This window comes from Echeneis naucrates, chromosome 16, assembly GCF_900963305.1.
Source record: "Echeneis naucrates chromosome 16, fEcheNa1.1, whole genome shotgun sequence".
Taxonomy (NCBI): domain Eukaryota; kingdom Metazoa; phylum Chordata; class Actinopteri; order Carangiformes; family Echeneidae; genus Echeneis; species Echeneis naucrates.
This window is the reverse complement of record NC_042526.1, coordinates 567501-588360: the sequence shown is the minus strand read 5'-3', so window position 1 is coordinate 588360 and position 20860 is coordinate 567501. Positions and strand designations below refer to the sequence as shown.

General features: G+C 46.7%; 3 protein-coding genes across 4 annotated transcripts in view; 1 reads left to right on the top strand and 2 right to left on the bottom strand.

Moving 5' to 3' along the window:
- Window positions 1-374: 374 nt before the first annotated feature.
- Window positions 375-5083, top strand: znf277 (zinc finger protein 277). 2 transcript variants are annotated; one of them, XM_029523112.1, is made up of 12 exons: window positions 375-412; window positions 1269-1473; window positions 1778-1866; window positions 2178-2260; window positions 2357-2448; window positions 2645-2755; window positions 2934-3066; window positions 3309-3376; window positions 3471-3567; window positions 3649-3691; window positions 3893-4067; window positions 4422-5083. In XM_029523112.1, the coding sequence occupies exons 1-12, from the start codon at window positions 385-387 to the stop codon at window positions 4609-4611; spliced, it is 1314 nt and encodes a 437-aa protein (XP_029378972.1). In that variant the 5' UTR covers window positions 375-384; the 3' UTR covers window positions 4612-5083. The 2 variants fall into 2 exon arrangements, with proteins under 2 accessions (XP_029378972.1, XP_029378973.1); XM_029523113.1 differs by having other exon boundaries at window positions 406-473.
- LOC115056085 (kinesin-like protein KIN-14E) lies at window positions 4863-9367 on the bottom strand. The gene is made up of 13 exons (XM_029522342.1): window positions 9284-9367; window positions 9086-9205; window positions 8582-8701; window positions 8450-8512; window positions 8076-8375; window positions 7836-8002; window positions 6858-7518; window positions 6296-6438; window positions 5983-6043; window positions 5651-5859; window positions 5378-5564; window positions 5204-5299; window positions 4863-5024 (listed from the first exon to the last, which is right to left on the bottom strand). Exons 1-13 carry the CDS (start codon window positions 9365-9367, stop codon window positions 4863-4865), a joined length of 2373 nt encoding a protein of 790 aa, XP_029378202.1.
- Window positions 9368-11487: 2120 nt separating this feature from the next.
- Window positions 11488-20860, bottom strand: part of LOC115056084 (neuronal acetylcholine receptor subunit alpha-7) — a 10048-nt gene continuing 675 nt past the window's right edge. The window contains exons 2-9 of the mRNA XM_029522341.1: window positions 20010-20054; window positions 17035-17144; window positions 15992-16071; window positions 15334-15501; window positions 14050-14244; window positions 13275-13361; window positions 13080-13189; window positions 11488-12075 (exon numbers count right to left, since the gene is read on the bottom strand). Of these exons, the coding sequence (XP_029378201.1) occupies window positions 11488-12075; window positions 13080-13189; window positions 13275-13361; window positions 14050-14244; window positions 15334-15501; window positions 15992-16071; window positions 17035-17144; window positions 20010-20054 (1383 nt within the window). The remainder of the gene's footprint in view (window positions 12076-13079; window positions 13190-13274; window positions 13362-14049; window positions 14245-15333; window positions 15502-15991; window positions 16072-17034; window positions 17145-20009; window positions 20055-20860) is intronic.

Genomic DNA, 20860 nt, shown 5'->3' with positions numbered 1-20860 from the left:
CAGTGAAGAATTTAAGCCCCTGCAGTACTTATGAACTTCAGTAGGCCAGCCACCATGTGAGTACCTGGATAGGTTGCTGTTGTTTTTTTCATTACACACTAAAAGCAAAGGATTTTTACAAAATAATAAAAATTTTACTCTGAGATCATTCAACTCTTCTACATGCCACCTGATTACAAATTAACCTCAAATCAATATTAAGTTTGAATAAATTTTATAGTTTGACTTTCTGAGATCGTCCTCACAGTTTTCAGGTATTGCTTTCAAACACTTGAACGCCCCAATGTGGCGGTTACGTTTACGAGGGGACCATGAAGGTAGCGCGTGAATTTCCCGCGTTCTGATTGGCCCCTTAGCTGCTGTTTTGACCACGTGACAGCGAAGATGGCGGCTTGCGTCGGGAGTGGAGACGGTATGTTCGAGGTTCTAAAGGTGTCGGTGGACTTAACGGAGCCGGTTCGTGGTCGGAACAGGTGATCGCTCACCTGCCGCTAAAACAACTACGTCACACCTGACCGTGACCGACCGGAAGCAGCTCGTTACGTCATAACGAAGGCGACTGGCTAGCAGTTAGCTGCCTAGCATGTTAAGAGCAGCTGCTAACATGTTGACTCCGTGAAGCGTTAATAAGTAAAATACCGACTGCTGCTCTTTGAGTCACTTAACTCCAATTTTAATCCAAAAAACAGGAAAACTAGGAAAAGTCCACATTTCCCGGTTTTATTTCTAATTAACGGGAGAAACTTCCTCCTGTCCAACCGTCATTATTCAAAATCCAAAAACCTTTATTGTCTTTGTGCAAGTTAGAAATAAACACCCGGATATGAAGTGAAAAAATAAAACTAGTGTTTAATATCCAGTTATTGCTGTTTGGTTTGTATAGGTGGAAAAATCGACTTCAGCTTTGTCATATTATTTTCCTGCTGAGAATCTAGATTTGTTTTGTCCGATTGTCGAGTAATAGAGCAAATTACAATGACAAATAAAACAGAAAAAACTCACTGTCTAAAATATGAAGTTAAAGATAACATCTGCTCAGTAAAGTAAGCAGTTGTCGTGTTGAATCTGACGTTTCAGTGTCTCGTCTTTGAGAGAAATTAGTGTTCTGTTGCTCTGTGCTGCAGAAGATCTGTAGAAGAATTTAACAATGCTGTAAATCATAGTAACAATTCATTCATAGTCAAATGCCACCTGAGATGAAATGAATTCTGTGCATCTACCTTAGAGAGAATTGTGTCAGCTAACCTGGATCTGTCTGCCTCTCTCAGCTCAGGACAGTATATTGGAGCCGCTGTGTTTTCCAGAGCAGTCGACCGACGGTCCCAGTCTGCATGGTCCCAGTTCAGAGCTGCTGGTGTGTCTGTTCTGCTCTGAGTCCGTCCTCCTGCAGCAGAAAGACTTCCTCCTCAAACACCTGCTGCTGGAGCACAAGATGGTCATCGCTGACGTCAAGCTGATCGCAGATCTCCCAAAGTATGAACTTTGATCTCAAAACAACTCACTCATTTCTAACTGCTGAGCAAGATCCCCATTTTGCAGATATTAAAGGCCCAAGTCTATGTTGATATACACGAGAAGATATATTTGTGGTTTTAAGAGTAGAAGCTCATCATTTGATCCTCATCAGTTAATATCCAGTTCTTCAAGCTCTGGAATGTGGAGTCTCCATTTTCTACAGATCTCTGTGTGTGAGCCTGGAGATGTTCTGGAAGTGTTTCCTCTGCGTTCCTCTGTCAAGCATCTGCTGTTCTGACATCTGCACATTTTCCTCCGTCAGGTACATGTTGTACTGGAAAGGCCGATTTCTGGAGCAACCTGTCACAGATTTCTGCAGCGTGATCAAAACAAACTCCACCGGCCCAGTTGGTGAGTCCTCTGGTCTGTCAACCTTTTAGAACCACATTAATTTTTTAAAAAAAGGGTCCTCATCTTCAGAATCATCTGATTCTTTCCGATCAGTTCAGACTCTGAATGTTTCCTTCTTTTCCAAAAAAAAGTTCCTCTCATGCGTTTGTGTCGTTCTAGAGCTGATCTGAAGTTTCTGTCTTTATCTCATCAGCAGTTCTGCTCATTAATGATGAAAAATCAGCTCCAAATATCTGATTGTCTTAATTCTGTCAACACAATAAACTCAGAGACTCTCAGATCTTCATCCTGTCCTCTGTTTGTTGTTACAGAGAAACAGGAGGACTACTTCTTGCTGTGTGACGTCCTTCCTGAGGACAGAGTCCTCAGAGAAAAGCTGCAGCAGAAACGACTGGTGAGGTCCTCAATCCACATCCAGCACCAGAGTCACCTCAGAGTTGTGTCCTTTAGGAGCTTCTGTTCTTCCTCTAACAGCTTCGGTCTCCCACAGGAGGAGGTGCTGGAGCAGCAGCAGAAGGAACGAGATGACAACAGCTTTCATCGTCTCTGCATGTTCTGCAGCGAGGAGTTTTCTGGAAACAGGTAGCTCACTTGTGACACGTTTGATTCCTCCCACGAAACACATGGGGGAATACCACATGTACAGTAGATCCTTCTCAGTGCCACGAGTGCAATCCACTTCAGGTGTCAGTGAAGTGTTGTTTTGGCTGATCTGCGTAAATCTTTAAAGACCAATATATTTTCAGTTGATGAAAAAGTCCCATGATGCTGTGCTCAGGTCGACTCTACTCAACCACATGGCCAGAGAACATTCCTTCAGCATCGGCCTCCCCGACAACATCGTCTACTGCACCGAGTTCCTGGACGCTCTGCAGAGAAAACTAGACAAGTAAGAACTGACAGAAACTTTGTAGTGTGACGTCCTCTAATCTCCTTTAGTTTGATATCATGAAATACAAAGAAAAGTATCAAGAATGATGAAGTTCTTATGTTAGTGAAGCTGTTTTAATGGCTCTGGATCTTTAGTTCAGGATCACACAATGTTTTTTCTTATTTCCTGTTGTCAGTCTGCAGTGTCTGTACTGTGAGAAGACGTTTCGAGATAAAACCACGCTGAAGGATCACATGAGGAAGAAAGCTCACCGCCGCATCAACGCCAGCAACCGAGAGTACGACCGCTTCTACGTCATCAACTACCTGGTAAAAAAAAATAAATAAGATTCAAGTTCTAAGTAGCTGTCTGTCAAATATTCTATCAAAAACATAATTATCATCACATGAATACATCCTCTGGATATCTGTAACATAGACATAAGCATACATATTTATATGCACTATAAATAAATAAATGAATGATATTTCAAATAGGTCTGATTTCTAACTTTTCCACACATATACATGGAGTTAACTTTGTGCTGTGATCTGGTGGTGTTCTCCGGCAGGAGTTGGGGAAGACGTGGGAGGAGGTGCAGAGCGAAGACGACCGTGAGCTGGTGGACGATGAGGACGAGTGAGTATCTTCATCAGGAGCTGACACAACATGACACAACATGTCTCCGTTAGATCCAGTCACACCTGAATTCATGTGTCTCTGTGTTGTCCAGTGACTGGTCAGACTGGCAGGCCCATCCGGTCTCTGCGGTGTGTTTGTTCTGTGATCATCAGTCAGACACGATGGACCAGATCTACACACACATGAAGGTGAAGCAGCAAGAATCAAGAATTGAGATTTCAGAAAACAGGAATTTAAAATTACAATCACTTTGTGCGTTCTCCTCTCAGGAAGGTCATGGCTTTGATCTCCTCATGCTGAGGACAGAACTCGGTTAGTAGCATCAACACCCTGAAGTTATTCAGTGAAGGTAGACCTCCATGTGCTCTTGGATTCTGAATCTGGTCAAGGTTCTGTATTAATTCTGTGAAAGTAGTAAATTATCAGTCAGATTTTTATCCTGGTGTTAAAATACACATTAAAACAGACTGAGCTTATGTTTGCTCATATTAAACATATTAAACGTCTCCTCAGGTCTCAGGTTCTACCAGCAGGTCAAACTGGTGAACTTCATCCGGCGACAGATCCATCAGAGCCGCTGCTACGGCTGCCAGGAGAAGTTTGAATCCAGAGCCGACGCCCTGCGACACATCATGGCCGAAGGTCACGTGATGAAGCTGCCAGACGCGTCGGCCTGGGACCAACCGCAGTGAGTCTTTTTCTTTCACACCTTCATGCTGGGTCAAGATTTCAGGTAGAGTTGGAGAGGACGTGTTCGTTTTTCTGGTGTTTATCACAGTTCCAAATTAAACCGTCGTCTGGAGTAAACTTTAGTAAACTAAATTAATGAAAAGAAAAACTTTGAAATGATTCTTCCGCTGTGAATAAACTGAGAGTCAACACTGAAATAATCAGTCAACAGTCCCCGCTCAGCTGGGGTGGGACGTCTCACCTTATTTATTTTATTGATTGTTTCCCGTAAAGTGTTACTGAGCGCCGTTAAAAGTGCTTTAGATATAAGATGTATTGTTATTTTTACATCTTCTTCCTTGGTTTTTCTCAGATATTACTTCCCCACCTATGAGAACGACGCCCTCCTGTGCACGCTGTCAGACAGTGACAACGACCAAAGCGAGGAGGCGAGTCACGGCGAGGACGTCCCGGTGATCGCAGAGGACATGTCCGACCTCAGAGCGCTGAAGCAGAGCAGCGTACTCAACCAGCTGCTGAAGAACAGAAGCTCCTGCAGTTAGACATCCTGGATTCAGACTGAGCTTTCTGCAAACAACACAGCCTTCATGCACTTTAAACATCCACAGAGACACAAACTCAGCTGCAGCGAAAAAGAAAAAGGCAATTTAAGTAATAAAAGTCAACACGTTTCTCTCAAATTTGAAATTTATTCCTTAAAATAGAAACCTTCGTCTGTGAATCGTCCAGATTCAGCAGCTGGAACTGAGCGACTCATCAGGCTCATAAACTGAAATCATTGTTGTGCTGAGCGTCAGTTGGTCGCCTGCTTGGCGCTCTTGTTGTTCTTCGACGGAACGATGTTCTGCGTCGCTTTGCCGAGTGAAACCTGGCGAATGGTGGAGCCAAACTGGAGCGTGCTCAGTGTCTCCACCGCGTCCTTCAGGTCTGGACTCACGTTGACAAACACACAGCACTGCAGAGAAAACAAACACGGCTGATTGTGTTATGGATGTGACATAAAATGAAGAGCTCTTCATTGTATTTATAATGAAGATAATATATAAAAATGATGGATGGAGTGTTTTCAGTGTTTTCAGAGCAGGAGACTCCTGTCTTCGGTTCAGCCCTCCTTCCCCCCCGGGGGTTGTTTACCTTGGCGTCTCCGCTGAGGCAGGGCTGCAGGAGGTGGGTCAGTTTGGAGTTCCTGAATGGGACGTGGAGAGTGTTACACTTCAGAGCACTGAAGACCTGAGGGAGGAAGCAGAACCACCTCATTCAGGACCGGTGCGGTCAAACTGCGGCTCTCTAACCGGCTCATCGCCATACCTGTCCCAGCGCTGTCAGTGACTTGTTGATGGCCGCCGCCTCCACCAGCCTCTGACCTTCCGCTTCGGTCTTGGAGATCCGCTCAGATCCGGCGAGGTCACACAGAGTGAGCGTCCCACGAGACATGAGCCCCGAGACCTCGTCTGAACCCTCCACCTCCAGGGTCACCACCAGGTGAGACCGAGAACTGAACCGAGGAAGGACGACACCAGGTGAGGACGTGATGAGGGCAGAGAACTGAGCTTCATTCTAAATGATCAGAATCATCCAAACCTCTGGATGTTCATCTTGGTCGAGGCGATCTTTCTGTTCTTCTCACCCGTCTCCATGACGTTGAGGATATCGGCCTCGGTCTGGACCTGAACCTGGGTCAGTCCTGGAACCGACACTGACTTCCCCTGGACTCGAATGTCCAGAGCAGCACCGGGGCTTTTGGCCAACAGGTCGTTCAGAGCGTCGTTATAAATCTCCAACATGGAAATCTGAAAAGAGTCGAAGTTCAGAACGCAGATCAGAACGGTCCAGGCGGTTTGAGGTAGCTGACAGTTTTCTGTCGAAGGTCTGAACGAAGATTTGAACAGAGATCTTCTCCTCAGCGGTTTTACCTTCAGAGTGTAGGAGACCTTCTCCTTTTCTGCACAGATACGAAGCAGTTCCCGTACCGCCCTAAAAACACACACACTCATGTTAACTTCAGTTTGAACACCTTTGGGCCGAGGGAACAGGAGACGATGACAGTTTCCCTCTCAGACAGGAAACTCGACCTGAGAGCGTAAACTGAGCCGAAGCTTCATCTCGTCACGAATTGATGAGCTGCCATCAGGTGACACGTTGCACAATGACACCCAATTATTCTGATTTGGCTTCTGACATGTTGCAGAGAGAGAAGGTCTGCAGCTGTTCGGCCTCAGGTCTGACCTGATGTTGACTCCGGGGTTCTCCCTGCTCCCCATCATGGTGAAGGTCTTGCCTGATCCAGTTTGTCCGTAGGCCAGAATACAGACGTTATATCCGTCCACACAGGAAGCGATCACTGGCAGAGTTCCTGCAAACACGTCCTCCTGCAGAGAGGAAGAAGGATCCTCTTTTATATTTTTAGTGATTTGACTTGATCCCAGTGAGACTGAACAGTTTAACAGATAAATTAGAGATGATGAAACATTATGCCATTTTATTAAAGAGCTGTTAAATGCTCCGGGCTCATTAAGGCCGCTCCCTCCAGCTTTGTGTTAATTAACTCAAACATCATTATATAGCACCATCAAATCAAATCAGATTTATTTATAAAGCGCCAAATCATAATAAAGTTGCATCGAGGCACTTTACATACAAAGCAGTTCTGGATTAAGCAGGAAAAACTTCAGGCAGAACCAGGCTGTTTTTTAGTCTTCAGTCACAGAGCCGTCAGGACTGGAATAAAACTTTAATCAAACAGCAGTGAAGAAGTTCAAATCTTTTCTAACTGTGGCTGTTGTGTTACCTGTGAGCTGCTCTGAGGGTAAACTTTATCGAAGTGGAACTTCTTCCTGCTGCCCCTCTGGACCACCACCACCTCCTGGTCATCGGTCTTCTCCAGACAGGAGCTGGAGGTCGAGCTCCTCCTGCAGCGACAGAACACCCGGATGTTCCCCTGCAGCTCCAGCAGCTTGTTGTACAGGCTCTTCCTCTCCACCGCCTCCCTCCTGTAGAGGGACCGCAGCTCCTCCACCTCCCCAGCCGCCTCCTCCTCCACCTGGGCCAGTTTCCCCACGACGCCTTTCAGCTGCTCCAGCTGGTTCTTCATGTCGTTCATGGCCTGCTGGACTGTGGATCGAAGGTGTTTGTTGGAGACGTTGAGCTCGCGGGTCAGGCGGCCCACCTGCCGCAGTTGGCCGAGGTCCACGGCAGGTTTTGAGACGGTTCTGGCAGGTGCGGTGGCAGGAGCCCGGCGGTTCAAGAGAGACCTGATCTTCTCTCGAGCCTCCTGCTGGTCGGCCTCCAGCTCAGCCAGTTTCTGGTTCAGGTGCTGGACCACGTCGGTAAGGTAGTGGACTTCCCTTGTTAGGTAGCTGTTCCTCTGGAAGAGATTGTCCGCCTCCTTCTCTTTGGTCTGGAGCTTCTGCCTCAGATCCTCGATGACCCTGTCCCGCTCCAGGAGGGCTCTGTGGGGTTAAAGCTGACAGATAGATTGAGGTGGACCAACCAAAGGTTCAGATCAGCAACAAACATCCTCGCTGAAGGAGAGAGCTTTCATCTAACTGCTCTACATAAGTTTTGTTTTCAACACTGCAAGATAAGTTTCCCACAAACGTCCTGACTGAGGGGATGCACCCTTCAGACCACATGGTCTCAGGAGACTTTAGGTTTAAGGAAGTCTGTCCCTGAACCAGGACACTGATCATCTCAGACTAACAGGATCACCCTGGACCTCCTGTCTTGGTCAGATTAGATCCGGATTGATCTGGTCTTCGTTGCAGACCTGAAGGAGTTGAGGTCAGCGTAGTTGTGATCTCCGCTGGGAGAGGCCTGGAGGAGGATCTCTCCGAACATGGTGAGGTAGACGGAGACGACCTCTTCAGGGTCATAGTTACACTGTCGGAGCGCTGCAGTGATCTCCTTCTGGTCCAGCAGACCCGGCAGGGCAGACTGGAACAGGGAACCACACAGTCCATCAACTGAACATCAGCCCAACACAGAACAGCACCAGAGTCCTCCTCACCATGACTCGCTGGACCTGAGCTTTGACAAACTCAACGTTGACCTCCCACTGCAGCGGCAGCAGCAGCCAGACGCCGGACTCAGGATCCCAGAACCTGCAGACGTTCAGCCTCTCCTGGAAAACGTTGCACACCGTCAGTCGATCGGTGTTGGACTTGAGAAATGATCTGAGGTTCTGCAGTCTCACCTCGAACATGTAGGTCATGACGGTTCCTTTGCCTTGGATGTAGATGCTGCCGGTGCGGTCGTCCTCCCTGACTGCCGGCTGAATGCTGGCCGGAGTCTGGAGCTGACCGGAGGCCTGAGGGAAGAGAACACACCTGAACATATCTGACCTTTCATCGTGTCTGAACCTCGTCTGAACAGCTCACTGACCTCAGCGTTGGTGCTGACGAAGCGTCCCTGGTTGAACCACTCCTTCGGAAACGGCTGCAGGTTCTGGAAGAGACACAGAAACGATGAGGAACCTCAACTGCCCGAAGTCCGTTTGCGTCATTCCTTATTTACCTGGAACTCATCCACGTAAACTCTGTTGCCATGGTGATTGAAGCAGCTGTAGAGTGTCCCGTTATCGTGGAGGAAACTCTCAAAGTCCAGAGAAACTTCTTCACCTTCTGCCACCGTTTCCTGAGAGCACACGACACAATCAGCCACTTTCCCGCCACTAACACCCGAGAAGGAGTCATCGAGAAGGAGTAAAAAAAAAAACCAAACAACATAAATGTTGGAGCAGTTGGTTTTTTTTTTGGTCCATTTCTGCTCTGTTTCCCTCTAAATGGAGCATCATCTAAAAATGAACATCATGTTGTGTTGAAGACTGAGACCATAAACTCATCAGGGAGGAGGAGGGACATTTTCCCATAGACTTCATGGACCAGAGGAGTTTCCTCCTGGTGATCAGCGGACCTGATGAAGGTCTCTGATGATATCAGACCGTGTTGACGGTGAAGTCACTCGTGTGAAACATTCAGGTTCATTATTGATGAGTGAATATTTAAAAAAGCAGCTCACAGTTGCAGGTGGACTCAGGACGCTGTGTGGAGTTCTGTCGTCGTCGTCGTCTTCTTGTGGCGGCGTGCAGCTCTGCTGACTCTTTAAAGACCGGACCTCCATGATATGATCTTCATCTGCCTGAGGACCAGGATCAGGACAAAGATCAGGATCTTCAGCTCAGACTGTTTGTCAGCAGAACCAACAGACCACATTTACCTGCAGGGTGGGGGGCCCCGCCCCCTCGGCCTCCTCCTGCCTCTCCGGCCGGGACCCTTCGCTGACCGACGCCCCGCTGCCCATCCTGACTACAGCTGACCGAGTCAGGAAGCTGCAGAGAGAGGAGCCAGCATGACGTCATCAGACAGGTGAGAAGAGCTGAAACCTGACACACCTGGGCCCCGCCCACAGCCACAGGAACTGAAGTCACCTCCCTCTAAGAAGCAAATGGACGTGGAACTGAAAAAATGAATGCAAAAATACAATACTGAATAAATCATGATGTTCATTTTTAAATTATGATCCCATTTAGAGGAAAATGGTACATTTGTACATTTACATTTACACGTGTTGTTTATGTTCATCGTTTCACTGATTCAAGTTCCTATCACATTTATAAACAAAAACAAAGTCTGTATGTAGATATACAGAAACATAACAACATTCATGTTCACTAACAGCAGCTGACCAGCAGAGAGCGGCATCGTGCCACTGAGTGACTCACTGAGTGATCACTCTGATCCATGATCAATAAGTTGGGGTTTGTTGTTGATAAATGATAAATGATTTTCGATCCTTTCTGTTTTAACTTCACGTTTATTGATCATTTTGGGACTTTAACGTGTTTCTGTGCTGCAGATTGTACCCCTCCTCCCCCAGGACCCTTCATCCTGATCAGAGACCTGATCCTTCTTGACTGGTTCTGTCCACCGTCCTCCAGCTGGGGTCCACATCCTCAGACCTGGAGCAGCTGACTCTGGTCCCGGCTGAGGAAGGCCAGGAGCTGCAGCTGTCATTGATCATCTGTCATCCTAAATGTTTTAGCTTTTCCTCGCAGCTTCTTTCCCAGAATCTAAAACTGCTGGGTTTGGCCTGAAAAGTGGATCCAGATCGGACTTCAGACCGGACTGGAGCAGGAGCAGCTGGTGGAACATGGCAGACTCCAACTCTCACTGATGGCTCCTTCTGATGAGTGATGATTGTTTCTTCCTGCCAAATCAGAAAGGACACAAAGGAAGAAGTCGAGGTCCCTGGAGAACTATCAGGAGAACTGCCTCCGTTCAGTTACACCAGCATCCTGATGCTGTTATCAGGACCGCGTCAGAACATCTGCTGCTTCATGTCTGTCTGTTTCTGCCGAGAGTTGGATTAATGCAGGTTTGTCCCCCCTCCCTGGACGGGGGGACATCACTCATCTTCTGATTGGCTCCTGTTGGCAAACATCTGAGAAATCACCTGCAGATAAATCAGTTAGATTTACTTTGCTGTCACACTTTATGTCAAAATGGGGAAAATGTTTAACTGCAGCAGCTGGAAGGAAAATAATTTACCAAGATGTTCTGCTCTGACAGACTTCATCTGCTGAAGGCCTTTAACTCCAGCGGTATTCCAACCAAATGGAAAAACATCGAACTCATCTGAGCTGTTAAATTATTACAAGATGAATTATGGGTCATTTTATTTTATTGCTGAGACTTTCCAATTAAAGTTTCCAGTTAAGAGTTAAATTACAGCACAAATACAAACAGACTAGGAAATGGGGGTTAGGGGGCAGGGCTATGGTGTGATTGACAGATTGTACCACCCAATCATGATAGAGAACAGAGCAGGTCAGCTCCACCTTCTATTCCAAATAAGGTTTCTACTTGTTTCAGAAAACAAGATGGCTGACAAAAAAACCCAAACAAAAACAAATTACAAGCTGGAGGCTCTAGAAAGTCTATGACATCATAACTGAGCTGAGTCCAGAAAGGCGGAGCCTGGAAGAGTGAAGCTGCGTTAATCTTTGGGCAACACGATGAGTGTGGGGGTGGGGGTCATTGTGTTGGTGCTGAAATAAGCTAGGCTAAACTATGCTCAAATAAACCTAGCTAAATTAAGTTAAACTGCACTTAGCTCAGCCAATCATGCCGGGCCATTTCAGATATTAGAGCAGAATTATCTCCTCCTCCAACTGGATAGAAAATATTCTTCAGAAAAGAAAAGTTTGATGCTCCGGATGCCAATTTGGTTGATCCCGGCCCTGATCCTGTGGCTAACGCTAACCAAGCTACCACTGACCGCTTTGCGTTACGTTGGTAATAAATGATGTTGGAAGTGTTTTTAGTGTGAAACGTGTTTTTAAATCTTTAGGTCTGTTTCTTCATCATTGATGATAAAAATGGCACCAGTGGGCTCGTGGCTCCCGCCTCCTGCCGCCGCCCTCAGCTGAAGAAGTCTTTGGAAATGGCCTCCACAAAGTTGGGGGCAGACATGAGGATGCCAATGGTGCAGAGGATGGTGAAGATGGAGAACGCCACCAGACACAGGCGGTCGATCACCGCTGCCGCAAACTTCCACTCACTGCAGACTGTCTCATCCTCGTCCTGCCCACGGAAACGGCGGGAGATGTACCGGACCTCCTCCAGGATCTGGCTCAGCTCCGCCTCCACTGAGAAGCCCCCATTCGACGCCCCACCTCCTCTGCCTCCACTGCCTCCAACAACGCCCCCTAGCTGCTGCCCATCCTCATTCCCACCGATGGCTCCTCCCACCAGCCGTGAGCAGAGGAGCTCGGGCTCTGTGGGGGTGGGGTAGTGGAGGCCGTCCACGCCCCTCAGGCCGACGTAGAGCAGGTTTCCGTTGGTCACCTGTGGGTGTCGCAGCCAGGCCTGGCTGACGCTGAGCTCCAGGCTGGACAGACTGCTGCGCTGCTGCTTGGGGGCGTTGTGACACGCCGGGCGAACCTTGGCCTCCCCGGGACGCCGCATCCTCAAGAACCAGGCGCACCAGTTCAACAAGACCACCCGAGTCTGGAGAACAACACAAGAACCAAAAGAACAGACGGCTGAAGATTTAGAACCAGAAACAGTTTTGTTCCACGATTTTGTTCCATTTTAAAAGGAAAATCTGTAGCCACATTAACTTTGAGCGACTTTCAGGCTTCTCCAGTTTTCATGTTGTGTTTCTACCATCTCAGAAATATTTCCATAAAAACAGGATTAAAATTCATGTATGCAGAAACGTGTTTATCTGAAGCTGTGAATTAATCAGCTCTGGTCATGTGACTCGCCTTCCTGTGAGCTGACTTTCTTTTCTTGAGGTTTTTTATTAATACTTATTTGTCTTCCCTTCTTGAGATTCATTCCTCCGTTCCCTCTGATGTTTCCTTTTCCTTTACTTCCTTCATTTGTGCTCGATTTAAATCCCATTTGCTGTTTTGCTGTCTCGCTGATCTTTTCTTTCTGCTGCCAGCAGAGCTGCTGCTGTCGTCTTCATTTCAGATTTAGAGTCTGAACAGAACGAGACGTCCTGAAATGAGGCGACTGTTTTTAGGCTCAGCTGTGGAACAACAACACTTTCATTTTGTGCAATAAAAGCTGCGTCCTCAATTCAGACACTGAATCCTCCTGAAATTCAGACTGAGGGGAAGTTTGAGTTTATTGTGCTGACAGAATAAAGACAATCAGACATTTAGAGCATTAGAGGCTTTGGAGCAGATTTTACATTATTACTGAGCAGAACTCCTGATCAGAAATGGGACGCGTCGCGTCTGCAGCGCTGATCCGGCTCAGACTTCACTCTGTGTCCTTAATGTTTTTGAACTTGGAAGGTTAAAGAGACGACTCTGAAGCTGAGAAGTTGGCAGTTCAATCTCTGAACTGTCAGGAGAATCTGAGCTGGGGGGGCGTGGGCGAGGTGTGTGTGTGTGTGTGTGTAAAGCACTTCAAGTTGCTTTTTAAAAAAAGAAGAACATGTTAACGAAACTGAAGCTCACTGATGGTTAGGGTGAGAGAGGAGGAGGATGAAGACTGACCCACTGCGGCATGTGTTCTCCATCGTGGTCGTGGTGATGGTACTGCAGAACCAGGACTGTGGCGATGACCGACAGACCCACAATCACCATCGTGGTGGCAAAGTACTGGGCTGAAACACAAAGGTCAAAGTTCAGGAGCTGCTGTGACCTTTGAACCAGACTGAGGAGGTGCTGGAGGTCTGGTGGAGGTCTCACCAATCAAAGGAACAGAGTCCGATGTGGCCGGCATGATCTCAGCCACCAGCAGCATGAAGACGGTCAGAGAGAGCAGCACGGTGATGCCTGTGGACACAGAGGACGGACACTTTAGACCTGCAGTCCAGGTCCTGAGGAGACGGACAGGACAGAGTCCTCTGATCTGTCTCAGTTTGGACGCTGATTATTAATGGCCCCCCTGTGACCCTCATTAGGACGATCTGGGAGGGCGTGGAGGGGTCAAAGGTCAGGGGTTTACACACCATGTCGCTGCCTCCTTATTACAAAACAAATTGAATCAATAAAAGCAACAACACACAAAAAAAGCTCATTAACACACACACACACACACACAGACTGATGAAGCAAGTAAATGAACTTTAACTTCCTGTTTCATGATGTTTTATGGCTGAAGAGAATCGACTCGACCCCATCAATCATATGACTGCTTTGTTCGGACATCAATTTCAGAAGAAGCTTGAAGGTCGACGCCTCGAGTCAGAGAAACCGCAGCTGTGAATTTAACATCAGACCAGAACAGACTGAAAGACTCAGGAGCTTTTATTTTGGAGCTTCCTGTTAAGTTCATCATTCGATGACGTCCGAAGGTCTGTGCAGGATAAAGAGATGTAAAACTAAACAACCCTAACTCTAATTCTGGATCATTTAATGGACATTTCAGATTTAAGAGCTGTTTTTCTGAGATGCTTCTATAATCTGTCTGAAAATACAAAGGTCAAAGGTCGTCAGTCTGAAGGTTTGGAATCGTCCTCACCCAACGAGATCTTCTCTCCGGAGTCGGCGGGCAGCAGGAAGACGAGCAGAGCGAGGGTGGAGATGAGGACACAGGGGATGAGCAGGTTGAGTCCGTAGTAGAGCGTCCTTCTCCTCATCACCACGGTGAAGGTCACATCCGGGTACGGCTCCTTACAGCAGTCGTAGAAACGCTCGTTCCTCCGGCCGGGAACCTCTACAGGCAACACCAGCAACAACAACACAACAGGGACACACTGAGGCCTCAGTCCTGAACTAAGACAGTCTGGTGTCTGATAAATCCCTGCAGACTCATGTGACCTTTCCAGATCTTAGTGAGTCTTGGCAGGTTTCTCTGAAAAGGAGCTTTCAGGAGAAAAAAGCCAGTTGAGTTCACGTCCTGTGTTGTGAAGATACTGTTGAGTGGAGCCGTCTGACGTCAGAGCTGGTTTAACGTGGACTCTGTAACAGACCAGAGTCCAGATCCATCAAGTGTAGCTCCTGATCCGACTCCCTCTCAGGGTCCAGAGCCAGTTTTGGTTTCTTTACAAACATTAAAGCTTCACTTGACAGTTTTATGCGACACAAACGTGATGAAATGAGTTCCCTGAATGAGCTTCTTCTGATTTAGATTCTGTTTAATGAGGATAAAGACCAGCTGAGAGTTTCACCGTCTTTATGCCCCCATTAAACCGAAACAGCGTGCGGAAGCTGCAGGTCTCGATAAAATCAGAGATCTGAGCTGCAGTTTAACGGTTTAAATGTCACTCATCGGTCACGCTCTGTTGCCTGATGTGGTATTTTCCTGCCGTAACGCGGCCTCCAGCAGAGCTGAACTGCTCGGCTGTTAAAACCTGAGAGCACCTGATCATTTACGGACCATCAGTGATAGAAGTCCTGAAACTTCTCAGGAACTGAACAGTACTTGTGTATTTTGTTGGGAATGGCAGCAGACTGAGATCTGACGGAGAAACCTCACAGAGCACCGACCGTCTGATCCACATCACAAAGAAAGTCTCATCAAATGAGAAAGATTTCTTTTTTGTCTTTGTTTGAGATCGACACAAATTCATTAATGAAGCTGGTTAGTTTCAGTGTGACTGTTAAACATGCTGAGGTTTTAGGTCAAAGTGATGATCTGATGGTGCCTTCATGCTCCCGTGGCTCAGTGGGAACAAACCGCCTGGTCAACGTGAATAAGGTGGGTTTTTTTTTCAGGCCGGTCCAGGTCCAAGTCCAGAGACTGCTCTGCTTTTAAAACTTAAAACACTGGACTTTTTTAACTGTGAATGAACGGCCCTCTTACCCACGAGGTCCCACTCCCCGTTGGAGATGTACCCGCTGACGTCAGCCTCGATCATCTGCAGGTCCAGGGACCAGCCACCGTACGTCCAGGAGCCGAACTTCAGGTCGCAGCGCTGCACGTCGAAGGGAAACCAGCGGACGTCAATGTAACAGGTGCTCTTAAATATTCCTGAGAGAAAAGACCAGCGGGACAAAGTGGGGAAGGAAAAGAAGAGCTAGTTCTGGTTTTCTGATTCCAGAGAAGAGTCTGAACTGATCAGACAGAATCAGACTGAAGATGAGGAGAGATTTCAGGAAATGAAGTCAATACAAAGATCAGCTACTCTTATTGATTATTGATTTCTGATCAGCTGTTCCTGACGTTTTAATACTCAGCTATAAATTAACATTCTCTCCGGATGGTTTTCATCGTTTGTCTCCTCTGAAGCGACTCGTTTCCATCAGCAGTCATGATGAGTCTCAGGACAATCAGGACCATAAATCCTCCTGACCTGTGACCCCCCCAGTCTGATGGTCTTTAGGAATCTCCAGTAATGAAAATATAAATGATTCATTTTAAAGATTTCAGTTGTTGAGTTGTTTCAGTCTGAAGGACTGACAGAACAGGAAGCAGAGAAGGGGCGGTGCTTAGTTTGTGGTGGGAGGGGCTTGCATCTTACCTGGCGGCAGGTACTGACAGTAGCCGCTGGAGTTGACCAGGATGTTGGTGTGGAAGGAGGCGTCGAAGCGTTCATCAGCACTGAGGAGAGACGGCCGAGGTGTGATGTCACAAAGGAACGAGGAAGTGAACGCTTCATCAGACACTTCAGGCCCGTTTTTACAACCTAAGAGCAACTTTTTCTCAATGAAACCGATTTTAAATTCAGTTAGAGTCCTGAGGCCAGAGAGGAAAGGAGCTCTATCTGAGACAAACACAGAAACAGCAGATTCATATCAGGACTGATCAGGAAAACTTCATAATTAAACCATAAATGTGAAGTTGTGCTGTTGCAGCTTGTTTACCTGTTACACAACTCCAGAAAACAAAAACAGAGAAGAGGGCGGTCCTTCTCTGAGCGGCTCACCTGTCACTCAAAGAGACCACGCCCCCAGCCATCACTTTAAATTCTGCAGGTTTTACTTTCATGGCTCAGGAGGTCTGGACTTGGTCCCTCTGAGCCCATGTGACGCAGCAGAAAGCTTCAGTTCGGGAGTAAGTTAAACCGCCACAGACTGAGCTTATGTCTCCATTTTGAACACCATTGTTGTAGCTCAGTTGACCTTTGACCCCGAGGTTCACCATGGTCTGTTTGACTGAGGGGGTTTCTGTTCACTCTGGCTGGCTTATTTTCGTCCCCCGGTTATCGGCGGTAAAGATAGAACTCCCCCGGCCGTGGGCGGATCTCAGCTGGGTGCCAAAGAACGGCTCATTAGCCGGCCAAGCTGACGGTGCAGGGAAAGGCCGGCGGCCTGTCAGAGCTCGTATCGGCACGTAAACAACTACAACCTGAACTATTATCATCTTTCACAGCCAACTTTAGCTTAAAGTCAACAAAGTCGAGTTCGTCTCACGTTTTTAACCTTTCAGAGAGGAGTATTTGGTCTCCCATGATGCTTTGGGGTTTCCCCCAGTGAACAAACCATCAGCGAGATTTCCTCCAACCTCCCTTTTAGGTGAGAGTTAGTGGGCGTGGCCATCTTTGTTCATGGTCTGAGCTCGTACCTGTTGTACAGGAGGACGTCCGGTCTCCAGATCTGGTCGTCAGGGAATCTGACGTTGTTCACACCTGGATAGTCTGACAAGTTCCACTGCAGGTAGAAATCAGTCCAGTACTGCAGACACACACAGACACACACAATGGCATCAGTCCTAAAACACAGCCTTTGTCGTGCCTTTTTCTCTGAGCTGTGTATAAAACGCAACCGCCGTCACAGAAGCTGCAGTTGTTTAGGTTGTTTTTCTGAAAATCCCCAAAAACTCAGATTAAACATCTGCTGCCGATTTAACACAAAGTGTGTTTGGTCACTGAAGCAACAAAAAGAAGCTGCTGGAGACAAATAAGGACCAAACATAAAGTCAAACCAACATCGTTAGTTATCAGTTCACCAATTTACTGACAAGGATTTCTGTCAGACATTTCAGAGCCACAGTGAGGCTTCGCTGGTTTTTCATAATTTGTTATCCTAAAATCTCTCCTCATCTTCAGACTCGTCTGATTCTGTCTGATCAGTTCAGATTCTGTTCTCTGGAATCAGAAAACAAGAACTAACTTAAAACACACTGAATATTTCCTTCTTTTCTGCAGCTGACGAGGTTCCACAGGGTTCGTTCTGGGTCCATTATGGATTAGATGTCGCATAAAAGCCTGAATTAGATAAATTTCCTCTTTAATGCCGCGGCCTGCAGACTTCTTCATCCTCGTCTGATTCTTTTTGAAGAATGTAGGTGAGCTGTTTTTCTCCACTAACCCTTCTGCTGATCCTTCAGAATCCACCTCGACCTCGGACTCTTTCTGTCCAGGGTAAAACTATTTTCTGGCACTTTTTACCATCATTACAGCTTCTTTTTTCATTTGAAGTTGTGTTCTTGTAGTTCGGTGTGTGTCGACACAAGGAGCTAAATAAAGACAGAAAAATAACAAAGTGAGTCCAGTTTGTTGTCTGAAGGCAGCAGCACTGAGGAGGGTTACGTAACGGAAGCATCAGGACTCTGCTGATGTCTCATTTACATACGCAGCTCTGCTGCTCGCCGCCGCCAAACGCCCTTCGCCTTCATTACAGCTCAGCCCTGTGGAGGGAGGAAGATCTGAAGGTCCCACACATCCTCCTCCTCCCAAAAGAAGTGTGGTGATGGTGCTGATGATGAAATGTGTGACAAACAGCTAAGTGATGTTTTCAATGGCAGATCTCTGGTTTTAAAAAAAGGTCAAATAGGTTTAAATTTAAACGTAAAGAAGCAGAAAACAACATTTTAATTAGCGTCATGCTGAATTCAGCTGTCACCAGAGAGAGCGTGTGTGTAAATCCTACACAGTGAGGGCCAGCCAAACAGAATTAGGACATTTTCCCAGAGAGCCCGAAAAGAGCCGTCAGAGAATAAGAATCCAAGAACCTTCTTGGTGTGAGGCGACGGTGCTAACCACTGGTCCACTGTGCCGTCCTGTTACCATCCTTACTTTGTATACTGCTAATAATAAGAAGAAACCATCTTGTTCTGTCAGAACCCGCCACTCTGCTCCTAATGATAATAATCATAATAACAATAATAAAAGTGTCAACTTATTTTAATGTGAACAAAAGCAGAAACCTGAAGGCGTCTCGATCCATCTGACTCCCAGTCACTGTGATCAGAATAAAATCATCAACAGGAAACAACATGAATAAAATATAAAAAACACACAAAGTCCTCTGACAGTCATTTTTTGGAACACAGCAGTTTCTTTCATTGAAGTCGAAGCCACGATAGAAACTTTAGTCATTAAATTGCATCATTCTGCCTCCAGCGCATCATGAAATCAGTGCGACTTCACAGAGAAACGGCCGACTGCAGACGGTGTTGTGTGAGCGTATTTTTGATGAGCAGGTGAGAAGTCATCGTCTGAAAAGGTTCAAAGAGTCTCAGCCAGGACGGGAAGGAAGAGATTTAAGTTCAGGAGGCCGTGATGAGGAAGACTGACGGCGACACACATAAAGACAACAGATCAAACTTTATGATTCTCTTAATTCTTCATCAAGTGGAAAGAACCACGAGCCTGAACGTCCGACCAGAAACAAGCTGCCAGGTCGCCGTAGGTTATTGTGACCTCCTCACCAGCTTCTGTTGCTAGGCAACTTAAAATGGTCGCAAAGACAATCAGATATCTGGAGCTGATTTTTCATCCTTAATGAGCAGAACTCCTGATCAGATAAAGGCAGAAACGACCCAAACACATGAGAGGAACTTTCTGTGGAGTAGAAGGAAACATTCAGTCTGAACTGATCCCACAGAATCACATGAAGCTTCAATGTGGCTCTAAAAGTGTTACTCGACAATAACAATAATCTTTTGTCGCAGCTTCATCTGAAATATCTGATACTAGTTCACAAAAGTAAGCACACTGAGATGGTGAACAAGGTCGACGTTACCTTCCTGTCAGTGTTTTGTGCACATTAATGAACAGCTGAGCACAAACAGCTCGGAAAGGAAAAGAAAACTAAACAAAATGATCAAAACGCTGTAAATTCCAGATTCTCTTTCGGCCCCTGAAGGCAGAAATCTGCTCGATATTCTGACTGTTTTTAAGTTCAGAGGAGAAAAAGCTCCCGGAGCTGCAGTAACTGAAAAGCCCACAACACACACAGACACACAACCTGAAATGTTTGCTCTGACTTACAGACATCCTCAGAAAAAGACAATGACTCCAGCAGCTACAGAGGAGGAGGTGCTGCCAAATTAAATTAAACAGACTAGTTGGTCCTGCCTTTCCATCGGATTAGGCCGGATTAGACCATCTCCACTTTACAAACACAGCCGACACCAACCGTAATTAAATTTGGACAGCTGCATGAAATGGGATTAGGAAGATGCTTAAAGAATTCCCGCACTCTCCATTAGCTCTGACATTCTCACCGGAGCTTTTGTCTGAGAGAGCCGAGCTCACTGAGGTGAGAGGCTTCAAAGAGCAGCGGAAACAGAGTTCATGGAGATGAACAACTCACCAGCTGCAGCCAGATGTTGGTCGTCAGAACTTGGTTCTTCTCGTCCTAGAACACCAAAGAAGAAGAAAACAGATGAGACATTTTTAAATGAATGTCTGGCCTGTTACATCATTCACAGGAAGAGACAACCTGACGACCTTCAGGGTTCCAGATTTCTTCTTCTCTTGTTTTGTTACCAAATGCTGAACCTGATGTGAACCTGTGTGGACCAGGCCCTGACGACAGACCAGATTAACCCTTTTAGGGCTGACCTTCCAAAATAAAAGTCCCAAACCAACATGGCTCCCAGCTCAGCGCTGCTGTGGGGAAACAGAGAATTAGCCTTAGCATTAGCATAATCTCCTGACATTGATTTGTTTTAGTTTCAGATCCTCTCTTCTGATTGGCTAACTGTTGTCTGACTACAGGCTGTCTAGAAACGACTCCAATGGGAAAATGTCCCTCCTCCTCCCTGATGAGTTTCTGGTCTCAGTCTGAAATACAACATGATGTTCATTTAGAGGGAAGGGGGGGGGGGCTAGGGGGCGGGGCTACTGTGTGACTGACAGACTGGACCATCCAATCAGAGCAGAGAGGACAGAGCTGGTCAGATCCACCTTCAGTGACACCTTTAACACTGCAGACTGTGATCTGAAGCATTATTGATGATTGGATCTGTCTTCTCTCTCTGTTTCTCTCAGCTGACGTTAATCACTTCTGTTTGAAACTGGATCTGATATATGACGCACTATTTATCCTCCTAAAGTCCAGAAATGATTATTGACCAAGAGCTGCAGTGTTTCATCATGATGCCACAGAGGCAGCAGCTTCAGCTGGGACTCAGACCGGAGACACCACCCAGAAACAAAATT

What these genes read in the sequence shown, in the direction of transcription:
- znf277 (XM_029523112.1), top strand. Translation starts at nt 385, where the DNA reads ATGGCGGCTTGCGTCGGGAGTGGAGACG. An exon ending in TCTACGTCATCAACTACCTG is followed by an intron (nt 3,067 to 3,308) that starts GTAAAAAAAAAT and finishes GTTCTCCGGCAG; the next exon opens with GAGTTGGGGAAGACGTGGGA. An exon ending in CTGGTGGACGATGAGGACGA is followed by an intron (nt 3,377 to 3,470) that starts GTGAGTATCTTC and finishes TGTGTTGTCCAG; the next exon opens with TGACTGGTCAGACTGGCAGG.
- LOC115056085 (XM_029522342.1), bottom strand. Translation starts at nt 9,367, where the DNA reads ATGGGCAGCGGGGCGTCGGTCAGCGAAGGGTCCCGGCCGGAGAGGCAG. An exon ending in ACCCTCAGAGCAGCTCACAG is followed by an intron (nt 6,439 to 6,857) that starts GTAACACAACAG and finishes TCCTCTCTGCAG; the next exon opens with GAGGACGTGTTTGCAGGAAC. An exon ending in GCCTCAGCGGAGACGCCAAG is followed by an intron (nt 5,025 to 5,203) that starts GTAAACAACCCC and finishes TTTTCTCTGCAG; the next exon opens with TGCTGTGTGTTTGTCAACGT.